Raw genomic sequence first — 17,500 nt, forward strand, 5'->3', positions numbered from 1 at the left:
GATTTCTCAAAGGCAGCCATTTGCAAAATACAGGGAGAGCATTATATTACTCTTTGAACGATCAGAATAGCTTAACATAATGGTAATTGGATGATCTTAACACAATACTCCGAGAGGACAAGAAATCCCATTACTTATGTCACGCATATCCGTTTCGTAATCGAGTCCCACCTATACATTTCGCAATCACAAACTATTTTCGACGACCGGGGATCACAATACCACGGAAGAACGATATAGATATATAAATAAACGAGCAAATCAACTTCAAGCCACGTACCACAAAGCTAAAGAATTATCCTGAAACTTAATAGAAATGTGAAAAAAGACGATTGAATTTTTAAGAAGGCGAGGTATTGAGTGAAGCAACAAGTCAGCTCCGACAAGCAATCTCGCCGGGCATATGAGCTCTCCGTCCCACCTACGACGGGAAATGCGATCCTGGGCTCATACAGACGACACGCCGCGGGAACCAGAGAATGGGAGACGCTTTCTGCCACTCGCGTGCCTTCCCCCCTTCCTTCCTTCCCTAACTCTTTTTTCCCCCTTACCCTTGCCTCCTTCTTCCCTCCTTTTTTCCCTTTACAGTTCTCTCCTTTTCTCTCTCCGCGACCGCTTCTCCTCCTCCTCCTCCTCCTCCACTAATTTTACCGCTTCCCTTTTCTTTCCCGTTCCCCGTTCTTCGTACTCTACCTGAGAGATCACCGAGAAAACCTCCACTGGATTAAAGGAGAGAGCGCGTCTGGGAGCGCGGGAGGCAGCCTGCGGCGCGGCAGCGGCTGCGGCAGATGGGTCACATGCCAGGCGAGCCGCCGCCGCCGCCGGGCACGGGGGCAGGGCAACAGGTCGCATCATCACGTGGCCGACTCGCCGCTGTTTTGGTCAAGCGAGGAGCTCCGTCGCCGCGCGGATCCTTCGCCCGCTCCTGCGGTTCCTTGCCAACGCACGCACGCACTCGCACGCACATGTACATGTAAGCAAGCACGGACGGACGTACACGCACACAGAGACATGCACGCGCACACAGGTGGCAGGGCAAGACCATATGACAACTCCATCTGTCACAACTTGTCATGTAAACTACCCTTTCTGTCAAAACGAGTTCCCCCCGAGCCCCCCTCCCCTCTCCCTCTCTGTCGTGCAGGCGTGAGTCCCCATGGCAATTTCTTGCCATATGGCGAGCAAGGCCTCACGCACGTCCAAGGGCATATGGCCCATGCCCTAAAGGTCAGGGCAAGACGAAGTTGTCATAATGCACAAATCTGACGTCAAGTTTTTTTTTTACATTTATTGGTGACAGGATTACAAGAATATTGTTTTTCTCTTATTCAATGCATTTTTAGTAACAAGGTGCGTAGTTATGAAATTAAACATCATAAAAACGAGTGCAAACAGCAAAAACGGATCAGGCAAAATGTCCCGTTCTTCACCTTGAACGCATTAAAAAAGGCCGGGTTCACTCACAAGACCTACGTTCATTATCAGTTAAGATAATTTCGGCATGAGCTGAGGGCGCGTGGTACTTGATAAGAGGGCAGAGGTGAGCGAGTCTTCACCGCCGTCCCTTCCCTCCCTCTTTCCCCCGGTGCATACCCCCTACTCCCTACCCCCACCCCGCCAATCCCCCACCAGCGCAACCTCCTTTGGGACTCAAGCGTGGCGAAAATATCCCCTAGATTTTCAGCGACAGAAAAAAAAAAACACACGAAAGAACGTAAGAAAAAATTCTTTCTTAACACGAGGAGATTCCCCCCGCCTCTATTACCAGCACGAGCGTTGGGTATTCCATAGCAACAGATCTATGTTACTTAGATTACGAAAGGTCCGATCCAAAAATAAAAAACAGGTTTTTGGGAGATCTAGGAAGAAGACTCGGTAATGGGCACGAAGACAGGGTGCGTGCTGGGGAGGCGTGCCCACTCCTCAAGATTGTGCCTTCGCGACTTCAAGACAGCACTCGGGATGAAGAGTTTAGGATCTCGAATAGCAGTGATGAACAGGCAATGAAATATCTGCCAGGCGATCCGCGGTTTGGTAGCGAGTGTGCATTGTCAGAGGATAATGTATTCTCGCCGTTTAATAATATGTTAACTAAAACAAATACCTCATTTGCATATGACTCGGCCCTCTCATCCATCAGTGCCATTAGAGATGCTCGGAGACGGAGGTATGGGTGGCAAACTTTGCACTGCAGGCGGTAATGGTTAAGATAAACTCAACCGCGTGTTATTTGCAAAAGTGATTCGCACGCGTGTGTTAGCGGCGGCGAAAACACAGGCTGGGCCATGAGTGTGTAAGTGTGTGTGTGAGTTAGTGAGCGAGCTAGTGTGTGAGTGTGTGGGAGTGTGCGAGTGAGTTAATGAGTAAACGAACGAGTGTTTGCGTGTGCGTGTGTGTACAGAGAGGCGTGTGGAGCCAGGTCTGCCGGTCGACGTTGGTCCGGTGATGCAACAATGATCGCTTCGGAAATTCCCCGGCTCTGTAAGCAACTTCCGGTCGTGAGCGTCTGTCTGTCACCAACCCAACATGACACTCGCAAGATCGCGTCCTCCTTTTCCCGTTAACGGTGTACGGGAGGCCTTTCCTGTGGGAGGGAAGGAAGGAGGGAGAGAGGGAAGGGGGTGGGGATGGTCGGTGGGTGGGGGGTTAAGGACCTCGCAGCAGGACTTCCAGAGGAGCTCGCCTGCTTGCTGTGTCACGCCGACGCGGTGCCTGGCGAAGGGGCGTCCGTGAGTGGGTAAGATGACGTATAAAGATCACCTTCGTCGGGATTTTCCAAAGTGGGCGTCTATTGGTCCGTGACATGATGGCGCTACAGCAAAGACCCACCCACCTTCCCTCCCGTTCCCTCCTATTTTCCCTCCCTTCCCTCTTTCCTTTCTCTCCCTACCTTTGTTTCTCCTTTCCCTGCCCTCACTCTCACACTCCCCTCGTCCTCGCCTTGCCCTTCCCTTCCCCAGACGGACCTCACGCTACTCTCACGCTCCTCATGCTGACCTAAACCCTCAAGTATGACACCTTCTGAACCTTCCACCTTGGTCGATCACCCTCACTAAAATTACACACGAAGAGGGGAAATCAAGAAATCAAGCGCGTCCTTGTTTTCGCCGAGTCAACATTGCAGTGCTTTGAGGGAACTGTACATATCGCGCCTGTTATAGGGATACAGTAAAAATATTGGGAATTCCCATGTGCGAGTGTGGTTACACCGTTGTCAGCTCGGCCAACAGGCGAGCGCGGCCACGAGTGCGCGGGACCCTCGAGGGCCTCGCGCCCCCGCCGCCTCCTCCTCCTCTTCCTTCGCGAATCCTGATACCTGCGCTCTCCAGTCTCACCTCTTGTCGTTTTTGATTCATCATCGTATCAAAAAAAAGTAAATTCTACGTTCTTCTCTGCTGTTTCTGAGAATCTCGAAAGCTTTTCTCGCCTCGCGGTCACGTGACTCATTTCTGCGGCCAGAGGAAACCCCGACCTTATGGCGTGACACCTGACGGCCGACTTTCGCTTGGCGAGAGGTATATCCGCCTCGGCGGCCGCATGACGTCATAACTCACGGATTCTCTCGCCCTCCGGAAACAGTAGGATATATTGTATATAAACATGCCGAAACGAATTCTATACAATAGCTATGTAATTATAGACATTCGCACATCATATAACCGACAGTCGCGTACGCTTACAGCAGGTCCACAAGCTAGCGGAAGGCGAGCAAGCGCACAAGGAGCGTTCCTCCCAAGAAAACAGCTCGAGAAGAAGGAACTTTTCGAAAGCGAAAGAAGCAGAGAGAGAGAGAGAGAGAGCGAGACAAAAAGAAATAAGGAGGCGTGGTAGAGCCTGGGACCAGTAACGCTGCTGGGGACCCACAGGAGGAGAGCCACGGGGGGAGGGGAGAGGGAAGCGGCCGGACCACAATCTCCGGAAACTCTCCAGCTTATGGCATGCGGAGGGGGTGGGAAAGGGCGCGGGGGGGGGGGGGGGGAGGAAGAACATAGCAGTGACGAATTTTGTGCTCTATGGGGCTAATCCGGATTCTTTTAGTTATGTACACCTTATGTACCCCTAGGTCAACTGGTTTTTTTCCCTTAGATTAATTGAATTCTTAAAACTGGCGAATATTTTCTCATTAGGGATCACGGGACACAACCTCGGATGGGAAGAAGACGGAAAGGAGAATTTCCCTCAGGAAGGAAACACACTTTTCACAGCTTCATTCGCAACCCGTACAGCCGGCAATTTGCTTGGGTTAAAGTCCCATTATGGCGCTCGAAACACTGATTACGTCGGCTCTACCGTTGAATAACATGGTTATTATCTATCATCCTGTTCTCTCATCGCTGTCTAATCATTTATCCGGCTGGAAATGTCATCTGATAACCGTATAAACATCGACAGAACGATGACATCACAGCATTGTTTACATTCCTCACCTATGTCTACACCTGGTCTTAGCCCCTCCCACTTCGGCAATTCGGGGACTTGATTGGCTCACCGTTTCTGTGACGTAAGGATGACGCAATTTTTTATATGACGTACCTGATTAGTTGAATTCAATTTTAGAAAGTGACATAAGGTACGCAAGATTCTCGAAAATTCTGCGTTATCACGAATGAACTTTAGGGTTACATTTTTTTAGGATGAAGGAGAGGCTAATAAATGTGAGACAGCGATAAGAATAGAGGTAGAATTTGGTTCGGAAGTTTTCATCTCACCTGCTTATCATTATTTGCTAAATTTCTTGACATATATATATCTATCTTAGTTTGCGCGGCCATTTGTATCTTAAGCTTCCTGTGATTCACCTGGAGTAAACTATAGGATTTTTACGTGACCAAAAGTGTTCAATTCATGACTAAGCGTTGAGGGTGTGAGTGTGGGGGAAGAGAGGGAGAGAGAACTGACGAAAGAGTGGGAAGAAAAGAGGAAGAAAGAGAGAGAGAAGATAGAGAGAAGAGAAGAGAGATAGATACATAGATAGGATAGACAGAAAGACAGATAGATAGACAGAGAAAGAGAGAAGAATTTTTTTTCCTATACGATATTTCTTCCTAAAGCCATAAACATACACAAGATATCACTAACTTATCCATACATAACGCCCCCTCCCCCCACTCAAAGAAAGGAGAAGATAACAACAAAAGATGTTCTCAAATATATGAATAAAAGAGAACTGGGCACGGCAATGAACCAAGTGAAATGGGACTATGAATATTCGATAGTTCTAAGAAAGGCCGTATTTTACGCCTAATTCTTTTCCATCATGTGGAGGTCTTATCTTTAGGGAAACAGCTGTAGCTTTGGGCTAAGGTTTGGTAAGCTTTTTGAAAATAATGGTTGGGGAATTTCGGATTTATTTTGTTCTTATTTCTGAACCTACCTCGTGATTGAAAGCATTTACACTTAAACTAGCATTCGTTAAATAAAAATGCAAGAAAATCTATAGACAGATATAGAACGAATATAAAAGAGATAGAAGGGAGTGACTCGTCTGGAATAAGGATGAATAATTGTGAATGAAAAGTAACATAGGACTAAATTACATATATATGGAAATAGGGAGAACGCATTACTTACTTCCTATGACTTCCCACTACATTCAAATCTCGGGCCATATCATTTCACACCTACCGAGGCATCCTAAATTTGTACATAACGTGTGCTAAAGAAGAATCCCTTATCGCGACGGCATGCAGAGAACGCATGTTTATCTTATCATTAGTACAACACAGAAATACTTTAGACGGACTCTCGGCGTCGTCACCGTTACACGCTGAACGGAAAGGCAACGTGTTCTGGCGTGTGCGTGTGTGCGCGCGTGCGCGAGTGCCCTTTTGCCTATGGGTTCTGCTTGTCTCAGCGTGTACTGATAAATCTATTTTCCCAGCTGCCCCGATAACCCGTTGAAAAGCTGTGGCAGTGGCCGAGCGAGCCGCTATCTCTGCGTCTCAGACAGGACAACAAGACACGGGGCCGCCGATATCAAGTGTTATCACATTTCCGACCGCGGGATGAGTCACGCTGATCGAGATATCTGCGCTATACTTCCGGATGGGGACGGCTGTGAGGGCCAAGATGTGCTTACGACGGTCAACGTCTCATTAGCAACTCATTAAGGATAGTGATTACTCTCCCTGTATCGCAAATGATCAATTTGAAAATACTGCCATCTCAAAGCAATTCCAAAAATTTAAGAAGATTGATGACTGACTGATAGGACTGATAGTGAGATCTGTGCGTCTACTTACAAAGTTGTTCTTGAACTGGCCCATGTAGCTGATCGCCTTGGCCACCGCAAGGAGTATCTCATAGCTGAGCGTTTGCTGAGTGTTGCTGGAGACATGCATCAGGTTAGTGCATGGCTTCGACCAGTGGGCGGTGGAGCGGCGGGACCTGCTGCTTCCCGCGTCGTCAGGTTGGTCCTCCATCGTAGCTTGTCTGCTGCTGCTCCTACTTCTGCTGTTTCCCTAAGAACTGGAGGAGCTGCTCGTCCGCGGATCTTAGGGTGTGCTGGGAAGACTGTTCTACGGCTTTCTGCACTTCAAGCAAGAGCTCCACCCCCAGGGCAGTGTCTGCGGATTCTGCTGCTGCTTCTGCTGCCGCCGCTGCCGCTGCTGCTGCTGCTTCTGCTGACGCTCTGTGGTGTGAGGTCCTTCTGCTTCTGACGGGGTTGGCTGATACTGGACTCACCACAAGCAGCAATAGGAGGCACACTCGAGCCCAACCTGCAAGACAAGGTTGCTTTAGTCCTTTGCTTTCGGGACGATGTTTGTCTCGCTGGAAACGGTATCAGTACACTACTGTAATAACAGATGCAGGTGGAGCGCCCTCGAGGGTGGGGGGGCGAAATCCGCCTTTATTATTACTGGTCGCCAGATTATATATGCTACGGATAACAAAGTAATGTCTGGCTTAAGCGTCCCTTTCCACTTGTTTATAAAAAGAAATAAAAGTACTCAACAGTAGGAAGCTTTACAGATTTTTTATGTGTTATCATAATAACATATATGTCAGCTACGTATAAAATAAATCTAACTACAACACTGAAATGCGCAGGCGAGGCAAGACACCTTCAGATCCTCAATCAAACTGGAATTATTCAAAGGCCAGGACATCCGATCAATAAATGGCGTAAAATAGAAAAAAATCCATCTTACACAAGACAACGAAAAGGCAAATTATGGAACGAATCACACTATCGCGACAACGAACAAGAAATAGATAAATACGTGTATCCAGGGTCGAATCCACACATGTCACCAGGCACCAGGAGTGTGTGTGTACGCGCGGGGAGTGTGTGTGCGTGCATGTGTATGTGTGGCGTGTGCGGGACGGGACAGCGTGTGGGTGAATCATTCTTTCTTGGAAGCTGTGACCCTGCCTACCACTAACACTTCTGCTGTGACACACACACGTACATACACACACACACACACACACATACACACACACGCGCGTACGCACACACGGAGGCAGGCACACAATCAGATAGACATAGGCGCTCGTACACATTCACACGAGTACTCGTACATCGATCTGGGTACCCTCGATCACGCTCGCTCGTACACGGGCGCGCACATACACACGCAACACAAACACAAACAACACGAACAAATACACGCACGGAGACTAATGTGAACAAAAAGTGGTGGCAGTTGTTAATCCACTTTCCTTAGACCTCGAAAAACAGTGTGTTGCTTGTTGGTAAACGTTGGAAGCAGCATATGAAAGCAACGATAGCAACGTTTATAAATCATCTTGAAGAGCAAATCACTAAATCAATATCAAAATGAAGGAGAGAGACAGAGGAAGAAAAGGAAGGAAAAGAGGAAGAAAGGATTAGAAGAAAAGTAGGAAGAGGAGAAAGAGGAGGAGGAGGAAAAGAAGAAGAGGAAGAAAAGAAGAAGAAGAAGAAGATAAGAAGAAAAAGAAGAAGTAGAAAAGAAGAAGAAGAAGAAGAAGAAGAAGAAGAAGAAAACACAGAAGAAGAAGAAAGAAATATGAAGGCAAAATCAAATCAAAGTGAATAAACAGACAGACAGCAGCAGAGTGCAAGATCCCACGGGAAGGTAGCGTGGCAGACGGTACCAAGAATGAGTCAGAGCGGAGTTATAAGTTATCTTGGCTCGAAACATCAGTTTAAGCTGTCCCGAACTTAGAGTATTGGGGTCTGACCGTCCGAGCTGTTACAGGAAGCCTTCATGACTAATTTCTTTTTATTATGGGCATTTAAGTTGCACTTTTGAGGTTTGCAGCTATACTATGCTTAGGAAGATGAGCGCACGTGCTGTATGAGGAATAATTATCAGTGTTACATGAATCTTCTTTGTCTTACATGCATACACGCGCAAGCAGACGTGCACGCAAACACACGCATAAACATAAGCATACAAAACACAAACATGCATGCAAACACACACGTACGCACGCATACACACAACTACATGCAAACCTATGTAGACGCATTCACAGACACAGACACACACGCACACGCACACGCATTCACAGACACACGCACACGCATTCACAGACACACACGAACACGCATTCACAGACACACACGAACACGCATTCACAGACACACGAACACGCATTCACAGACACACACGCACTCGCATTCACACACGCACGTACACATCCTCACAGCGCGGCGTGAGAAGAGGGCAAACAGACTCCTGCGGCCGCGAAATTCCTCCCACTCTGTTCCGACTTGGTGACCGGTAATGCCAGAAATGCCCAGATGCCCTCCTTTGCCCTTCTACCCTTCTCTAACAGCGCCTTACCCTTGAGTGCCCTTCCGACACGCTCTCGCTCATTTGCTGTCTGGAAGAATGTGCCCGCGCGTGTGTACGTGCGTATATGTGTGTGTGTCTGTGTGGGTATTTTGCATATTAGCTCTTACGCTTAATGTGTGTTAGTGCGAGTTGATATACGTGTACATATATTACAATATATAATACGAACATATTGTATATACTATATTCAGCATATATATATATATATATATATATATATATATATATATATATATATATATATATATATATATATATATATATATACATATATATAATATATATATATATATATATATATATATATATATATATATATATATATATCCGTGATGTTGCAGATGATAGGAGAAATAGAGATAAAAGAAAACGCACAAACGCACGCACACATCCACACGCTCATAGTATTTTTTCGGTCATAGTGCGAGCCGAGAGGAGAGGAGAAGAGGAGGAGGGGGGTGGAAGGGAGAGGAGGAGGATAGCGAGAGACGGGAGATGGGGGAGGGAAGGGGGACAGGAGAAGAGGTGGGTGGGCGGGGTCAGCCGGGAGATGAGTTGGGACGGGCGGAGTGGGGTGGGGTGGGGTGGGGTGGGGTGGGGTGGAGTGGGGTGGGGTGGGGTGGAGTGGAGGCGGGGGCGGGGGGGGGGGGTTGGATGCTCACCGGGTTCCCCTCAACATAACACCACTGTTCCTTCTGAAACCCGATTGCGTCATCTGGTCTACATTATCTCCTTAAGTAATTTATGCATTGGCGGTGCATTTCCGACTCGAAATCACGTGGGTTTTCGCAGCGGAGGCCGGACCCTATCACAATGGGGCGATGGACGCTCGAAATTGAAGGGTGAACTGTTTGAATTATTGGCCGCGAGAGGAAATTGGGTGGTTTTAACGAGCGCATTCCCAGATAATAAAACTCTGATCCCTGATGGAATTATATCTGGTGTGTTGATCACTTATACTTGCGCGCATTTTTCGGTTTTGCTTTTGAAGGGTGGACGATGGTTTGTGTGTGTGTGTGTGTGTGTGTGTGTGTGTGTGTGTGTGTGTGTGTGTGTGTGTGTGTGTGTGTGTGTGTGTGTGTGTGTCTCTCTCTCTCTCTCTCTCTCTCTCTCTCTCTCTCTCTCTCTCTCTCTCTCTCTCTCTCTCTCTCTCTCTCTCTCTCAGCTAACCACCAAAATGCACACAAACATCCTTTGTCCTCTTCCAAACCCGTAATAACAATTTGCAACAATCACTCCGATACCAATGCACACAATTAGGCATGAAGAGCGCCACCGCACTCACCCTCGACCGCAATGCCCACACTGAGAGATGATATAACCGCGCAAGGCATGAGATAATGAGAACGTAATTGCGTCAGACAGCGGTCAGAAGTACCACCTTGTGTATGTGTGTTGTCTCGTCCCCCGTTCCTCTCCGACACCATGCATACACCAGAACACCAGTCAGGCAGGTCACCTTGACTAAAAATGTTAAATATATGGGCCGCAAAAGCTACAATGGAGGGTCGGGCATAAAAAAGGGAAAGATTAAAAAAAGTAAAAAAGGTTACTCTGTGAGTATAATAACTACGTTAGAGTCTGTCAATCAAGAATTTTGATACAGGTTATTATTACAGACTACTGGAGACCATGCGTTAAGTTTGGCCATTATTTTCGCGTACAAAACGCCTACGCGCTTTAAATATGTACATACAAGACATACACGCACATACAACCCCATTTTTCTCTCCAGTCCAGCATGCCCGCTCGGAGACTCTAGATAGACGTTCAAAAGCGTCTCTCCACTTAAGACAAATTACGTGTCCTGCACAGTTTTCTCCCATCAGTGTTTAAGTCTGGTATCTACATGGGGACGTTTCTGACGGGCCAGAGGATTTTCTCTTTCTCTTTCTCTCTCTCTCTCTCTCTCTCTCTCTCATTCTAACTAACGAGCACAATGCAAGGGCGTTTCACCGATCTTTGTCATCTCATTTCATCTTCGGCACATGTCATTAATCTCTGGGCTCTGGCCTGCATATCGACCTCCTCGCGAGACGAGAGAGAGAGAGAGAGAGAGAGAGAGAGAGAGAGAGAGAGAGAGAGAGAGAGAGAGAGAGAGAGAGAGAGAAGAGAGAGAGAGAGAGAGAGACTAAAACGTTTGATTGATAAGACGTCCCGAAATATACAATCTGATGTGGCTTAATTCCACACACCTTATCTCCAAGGCAGAACTTCGTGGAAAATAAAAAAGGAAAGCCTTTTCCTTCTCTATTTTATGTCACACGTATAAAACTGAGTTTGCAAGTACTTAATTTCGAGGAAATATTAGCTGTGAGAGGGTAATGTAGTGGAACATTGTCGTGTGCGATGGAACAAATCGCGTTCCACGTGAAGGCTGTTCCGTTCCTTGCCTAAACTCCTTCGCTTATGTGTTCCCGTTTTATCTAATGGCTTAATTACTTTAGATATACACCCAAATCTCATTTAAATATCGAGCTCTTCATGACTAACGCAATTACGTTAACCCCGCATGAGTGTTTTCCTGTGCCATGTGTATCTCCAAGAATGTACAGGAAGGAAGTGCTATCCCTGTGTGTTTTTTTCTCTGCCAGTAGCTGAGACGTCACTTGTATATATGACAATAACAACAGAGTCATCCACCATGCATCTACAAACATGAATGACATAAATAAACAAGTCTATGTCACAGACACTTAACTACAGCAAGAAAGCGATTGAGATGAGACGTCTGTTATCTACGTATGTACCGGCCGCCCTGACTCCGCCTTGCTCATACCTGTCCCTCACAGAGAAACGTTTATGGGCAACATCGCACACTCGACTTTCGTCACACACTTCGATTTATGGATTTTTGCTGGCTTTTTGATGCGATGCTCTTCCTTTTGCGATCATTATTTACTGATAAATACCTGTTTGTATTTATGAATTTACATACATGTATACGTAGACAAGTATATGGATACATAAATACATACATACATAAATACATGCAAGTATACAGATGTATACATATTATACACTTTATTTAATGCATTTCAACATCAAAACACTAAAAACCAAGACAATCTGAGAGTTTTCCGAGCAAGAAGCATGTTTTCCTAAAATGAATAGTGAGTGACTTCAAGACATCGCACCGATTCCTAGAACTGCGAAATGAAAAGCAAATTGTGATCTGATATTAAGAATATTATATAACTGTACTTACCAATAGATTTCCGTAGCAAAGATTTGTTTCTGTAATTTGAGGTAGACACATTTCTCGAACACACATGTGCAACCAGAGATGTGTTGGCGCGAACACACATATTGTCATAGGCACTCATTTCTACGATTTCACTTATAATATACTTTTTCATTAAATACACAACACAGTGAGCCACTCAGAATTTGGCTTCACAATATTCCTCCCTCAGTGCTGTCTAGACTCACTATCGAATAGGCTTGTTGTGACTTGAGCTGTGTCTCTGGCATGTATTTAAACCTAACTCGCGCATGACGTCACATGCGCGCGCCGCTCTGGGGGCGGGGCTTCTTCATTCATAGAGTGGGGGCTGCAATTTACTACAGGTCATCTCGACGTCTCCCTCTAGTGTCGAAATGAGGATTCCCAAGATTTACTAATGTAATTCTGACATTCCTACTAGTGCAGTCAGGCTACTTTTCACTTTACGGAAACAAGTTATTTTCTCTGGCAACATATGGCGCGCCCTGGCCACTAGAGCTCGGGCTGAACTCACTTGCAGTACAGTTGCAAGGGAGACACCGTGAGGGTAAACTCATGCTCTCCAGAGGCGGACTGTACCATTGTTCATTTCACACGCGGTCGCTTTTCAAAACTTAGGAGTGTTCAGCTTGGCCCATTGCATCGCCCCTCTTCAATACTACACAAATTTAGCCAAAAACACGAAACGGATTCCGACGTCCCTTTTTTATCGGGAGTCATCTTGGGAAGTTGATAAGCGAAATGTAGCTGATAGTGAACATAAATACCTTAGAATTTTCTCCATTTCAGCTCTACACGTTCCAACATGACCATACATGGCCGTACGTGTGACAACGCTCGCCCATACATCCTCTGCTATAATCACGTGGTTGTAGTTTGAAACCCACATTTTAGAAGTTTATTCATTTTCGCAAGAACGGTTCATTAATACATTTTATAACATACAACTAAATAATCCCGCGATAAAAAAATAATAATACTTATCATCTTCAAATTTAATATAACTCCAGAGTCTCATCACATTAGGAGTTTTCTATAAATAATTAGACGTCGTAGAAAAGGGATTTTACATAAAACGTTTACTCAAAACTTATAAACGAAACAAAATTAAAAACTGTTCAGTTCAGAGACGGTGGAAATATCCCGTAGACTTTTCATGCGGTATGGGTGGCCAGGGGTGGAGGAGGAGGAGGAGGAGGGGGGAGGGGGAGGGGGAGGGGGAGGGGGAGGGGGAGGGGGAGGGGAGGGGAGGGGGTGGGGAGGGGGAGGGGCAGGAGGAGGAGGAGGAGGAGGAGGAGGAGGAGGAGGAGGAGGAGTAAGAGGAGGGGGGGACGAGGGGGGCGAGGGGGCAGGAGACAGAGGAGGAGGGGGGCAGGACGAGGAGAAGGAGGAGAATACAGGTGGGACGGAGGAGAAAGAGGAGGATGAGGAAGAGGAAGAGAAAGAGAAGAGAAGAAGGAGGAAGAGGAGCAGGGGTAGGAGCGGGAGGGCGATGGGCTTCACCACCTGCCTTAGCTTTCGTTATCAACTTTCGCCTCGCCCTTCCAAAGCTCATAAGGCTTTCATACTCGCGCACTTTTCCGCCTCGCCCTCGCCTCACACTTCACTCTCCCTTTCTTTACTCTACGCAAGCAATCTCTCACAACCATTCTTGACGACTTTTACCCTCCGCGATGTATCCTAACCCTGCGCTGGATTAGATTCTTACCCTCTCCCTCAATCATGCCATCACCCTTAGTGTTCCTACCATATTACACCCTTAACCGTGAGTGCCTATCACACTTCACCCTGAAATTCTTCAGTGCATCGTCTTTGATTCTTTATCTCTGGCGTCCTATTACCCTGCACACTTCTGCCTAGAGTACCTTATTTGTATCATTATTGCGTCAAATCACATTAAATTCTAAAAGATTTACCTGCATTAAGTGTTCGCCAAACAAACATGCGCAAGGAGATGTTCGAGTGTGTATGTGTGTGCTTATATGTATTTGTGTGCAAATGAACACGTCCGAAAATAATAATTGATATTGATGATAGTTGTGATAATGAAAAAAAACAGTAATCTTGTAAACGATACTGATTATGATGATGAAAATAGTAATAAAATTATACATTCATTCGTCTTAGAAATATTTCGAATATATAGCTTCTGTTGCGTTAACGTTTTTGTACAAGTGAAAATTCCTGAATTCGAAACTTGATTTGTATCAGGATGTGCATCTTTTAAAATAGTTTCAGAACGCGTGAGCAAGACAGCCTGTATATGTAACGTATAGTTATATTTTTTTGATAGTGTGTGTGTGTGTGTGTGTGTGTGTGTGTGTGTGTGTGTGTGTGTGTGTGTGTGTGTGTGTGTGTGTGTGTGTGTGTGTGTGTGAAGTGTGTGAAGCGTGGGCGTCAGTCGTTAATAACCTCTGGCTAAATATTTTGAATGGAGAAAAAAATGTCATAATCACATTCTACAGAGCTTGAACAATGAGCCTGAAACGAAGAAATAATGAACTACTAAAAATACCGTAACATTTTGTTCAAAACCCAAAGATGCAAAGAAACTTTATATAGCTCTTCCATTGACGCAGATACATGTGGGATGATGATGGTTCATTTTGAAAAAGGAAGGTTATTTATATAAGTGCTGACTCTTTTTTATAAATTTACAGGTGAGGGAGATCTTACCTTTGAAATTATGTTTTTTTGTACACGTAGGTCTCTCTCTCTCTCTCTCTCTCTCTCTCTCTCTCCTCTCTCTCTCTCTATATATATATATATATATATATATATATATATATATATATATATATATATATATATATATAAGAGAGAGAGAGAGATGATAGCAAACTAGATAGATAGAGAGAGAGAGTCCGGACGTGAGCATACGCGCGTAGTTTCAATAACATCAACATTCCATAAAACTCAACCGCTATGCATTACTTAATTGGCTAAGGATCAATAATCCTCATCCCTTGGTCATTTTTCATCCCTATTTTCTTGGTCATTTTTCATACCTCTGTGTCTATTCATCGCTGCATCAACGAGCCCATTTTCCCCCTCAAACATCCTGCTACTTGTGTGCTTATCTAGCGAGAGGAAAAAACAAAACAAAAAAAGCTGAAAGCACTGCCGGTAGCACGAAATTTCGCTAGATAACGCTCTTGATTCCCCTTGCGGGGGTTCGTTCTCCTGGGTATGGGACATCGTCTGGTTTTACATACATACATATAAACACACACACACACACACACACACACACACACACACACACACACACACAATTATATTAATAATAATAATAATAATCTAAAAAATAATGATAATTATTATTAATAAATGAATAATAATATTTTCAATAATAAAACACTAACAGTAATGATAATTATCATTATTATTATATTCTTATTATTTCTTAAAATTAATTTTACTAACAATATCAATTACAATAACGATGACATTAAACAATATTATTAACAATAACATTAATAACACTAATAATAATAATAATACCAATAACAATTTCAACAACAATGATATCAATAATTATATCACTAATAACAACAACAACAACAATACTGCTACAACTATCACTACTACTAATTACAATTTCTGACAATAATAATACCAGGCTTCAACAATACTGCTACAACTATCACTACTACTAATTATTATAATTTCTAACAATAATAATACCAGACTTGAACTAAGAACATTGAGAAAACATAGTAACTTTAATGATGAATATATCACGTTAATACTTCATAAAATCCACTAAGCTCTTCTGTAGCGCATTTTAGTATCAGACAAGCATTATCAATTAAAGTTTCGAGGGAAAACTACTATAGCAGAAGGCATGACGGCGGGGAGAAGGGGGGGGGGGCGGGGGGCTGTTGTGTGGGATACATAGGTATTTGTTTTTCTTTTCTTTTGAAGGATGACTCGTCTAATTTATCGGAGAAAATAAATCTTCTAGGAGTCCATTGAATCTACAGGAGGCTGCCGACAAACAGGTCTTTGATGGGCCGGTTACTTAGGCGTTTTATTTTTTGTTTAATTAAAAAAAGTGTTGTTTTCCCTTAACATATTATTTCACTTACATGTTTACTTATTCAAATCACATAAAAATACTTACCTTATTCTGGATTATTACTATTTAAACCCTCAACCTCGATCTTGTTATAGGTAATTTGTGATGAACTATTCGATAATTCAAAATAAAATTTGACATCCTACAAATAAGTAAACAAACCATAATATAAAATGCCATATTTCCCGTTATCTTTTACCATATCAACACACCCACTGAAAACAATAAGCACGATATTACTCACATACAAAGCAGCAACGACCGAATAAGAGAGGAGTATTTTGAATGTAATCTGGGTCTTAAATGAAGAATATGAAGCGTTATCTCTTTTATCTGATACCTGGAAGTTGGCGAGTTGCGATGCTTAAATCAAATTCGACAACGAAATCCAAAATCGACTTTCAAATGCATGCGTAAATCGATATGAACGATTAGAATTCTACGTCAGATTAATATTATTATTCGTTTTACATAACTCTAGAACACGAGGCAACAATACTAAAAGAAAAGAAGTTCAGGAAAAAAAATACATTTAGTCCCGTCACTCCTTATCAACGTGGCGACCTCCGGCAACTCCAACGGAAGGTCGTTGTCGTCGTGGCTTAATAAGTTTCCATCGACTTTCGTGCTATTCTGCTCATCATGGGTAAACTCAAAGGCATCCCCCACATCTTGTCCCCCGATATACTTCACCTCTTAGCTGTGACAGGCCACGGAGACGAAATAGGTAAGCTGACAAGCGGATAGTCAGGAGAAGCTTTCTGTTTACTACGCTTACTACGCGTCAGGGCTGCCAACCTCTCCGACACCGACTAGTTTCTCCAGCTGCAACTTATCGCTTACTCGTTCTTTTATTCTTCACTAAATGTTCGATCTGCTGTCATTTCAAACTTCATATTGTTGTTTTGGGTTAATCTAAGCATAACTATATTGGTTAGACAGTTCGTTATGTATTTACTTTACAAGATGTACATTTTTTACATGTGGTTTGTAACCTGGGGTGGGTATTGGTGGGGGTATAGGGGGGGGGGTGTTGACCCAGTCGTGTATAATTTATTGCTTGTCCGTACTGTACTTCTGTAGTATGTGTGCTGTGATTTTCTGGATAAACATGCCATGGATAATTAATGAAAGGTCAACAGAGTCGCAGTCTTTTTAACAGTATTACAATGGTTGTTAATATTATCACTAACACCAGCACCAACAATTATTATTTTTAACTTTCCTTTTGTCTCGCTGTATTCATAACTGAGTCTGTGTGGCCTCCATGCCTTCAAATATCAGCTATATTGATATATAACCACAGTGTGGCCACGAATAATTCTAGGTTGAATTATATCAGAATTCCCACTATGGGACGAAATGAACTTATTCTCTACCTGCATTATGAACAAGTGTTTACTG

At 44.2% G+C, this 17,500-nt stretch overlaps 1 protein-coding gene across 4 annotated transcripts in view; it reads right to left on the reverse strand.

The window, feature by feature from the left end:
- The window catches only part of LOC119579277, a 94,299-nt gene that overhangs the window by 712 nt on the left and 76,087 nt on the right, over positions 1-17,500 (reverse strand). For 2 of the 4 annotated variants that reach the window (XM_037927023.1, XM_037927022.1), the window contains exon 4: positions 6,243-6,719. In XM_037927023.1, coding sequence (XP_037782951.1) covers positions 6,243-6,422 — 180 coding nt within the window. In that variant the 5' untranslated portion in view covers positions 6,423-6,719. Of the gene's footprint in view, positions 1-6,242; positions 6,720-11,997; positions 12,245-16,340; positions 16,441-17,500 lie in introns of those variants that run through there. The other 2 variants (XM_037927025.1, XM_037927024.1) reach the window with 2 other exon arrangements.

Source organism: Penaeus monodon, chromosome 12, assembly GCF_015228065.2.
Source record: "Penaeus monodon isolate SGIC_2016 chromosome 12, NSTDA_Pmon_1, whole genome shotgun sequence".
Classification (NCBI taxonomy): domain Eukaryota; kingdom Metazoa; phylum Arthropoda; class Malacostraca; order Decapoda; family Penaeidae; genus Penaeus; species Penaeus monodon.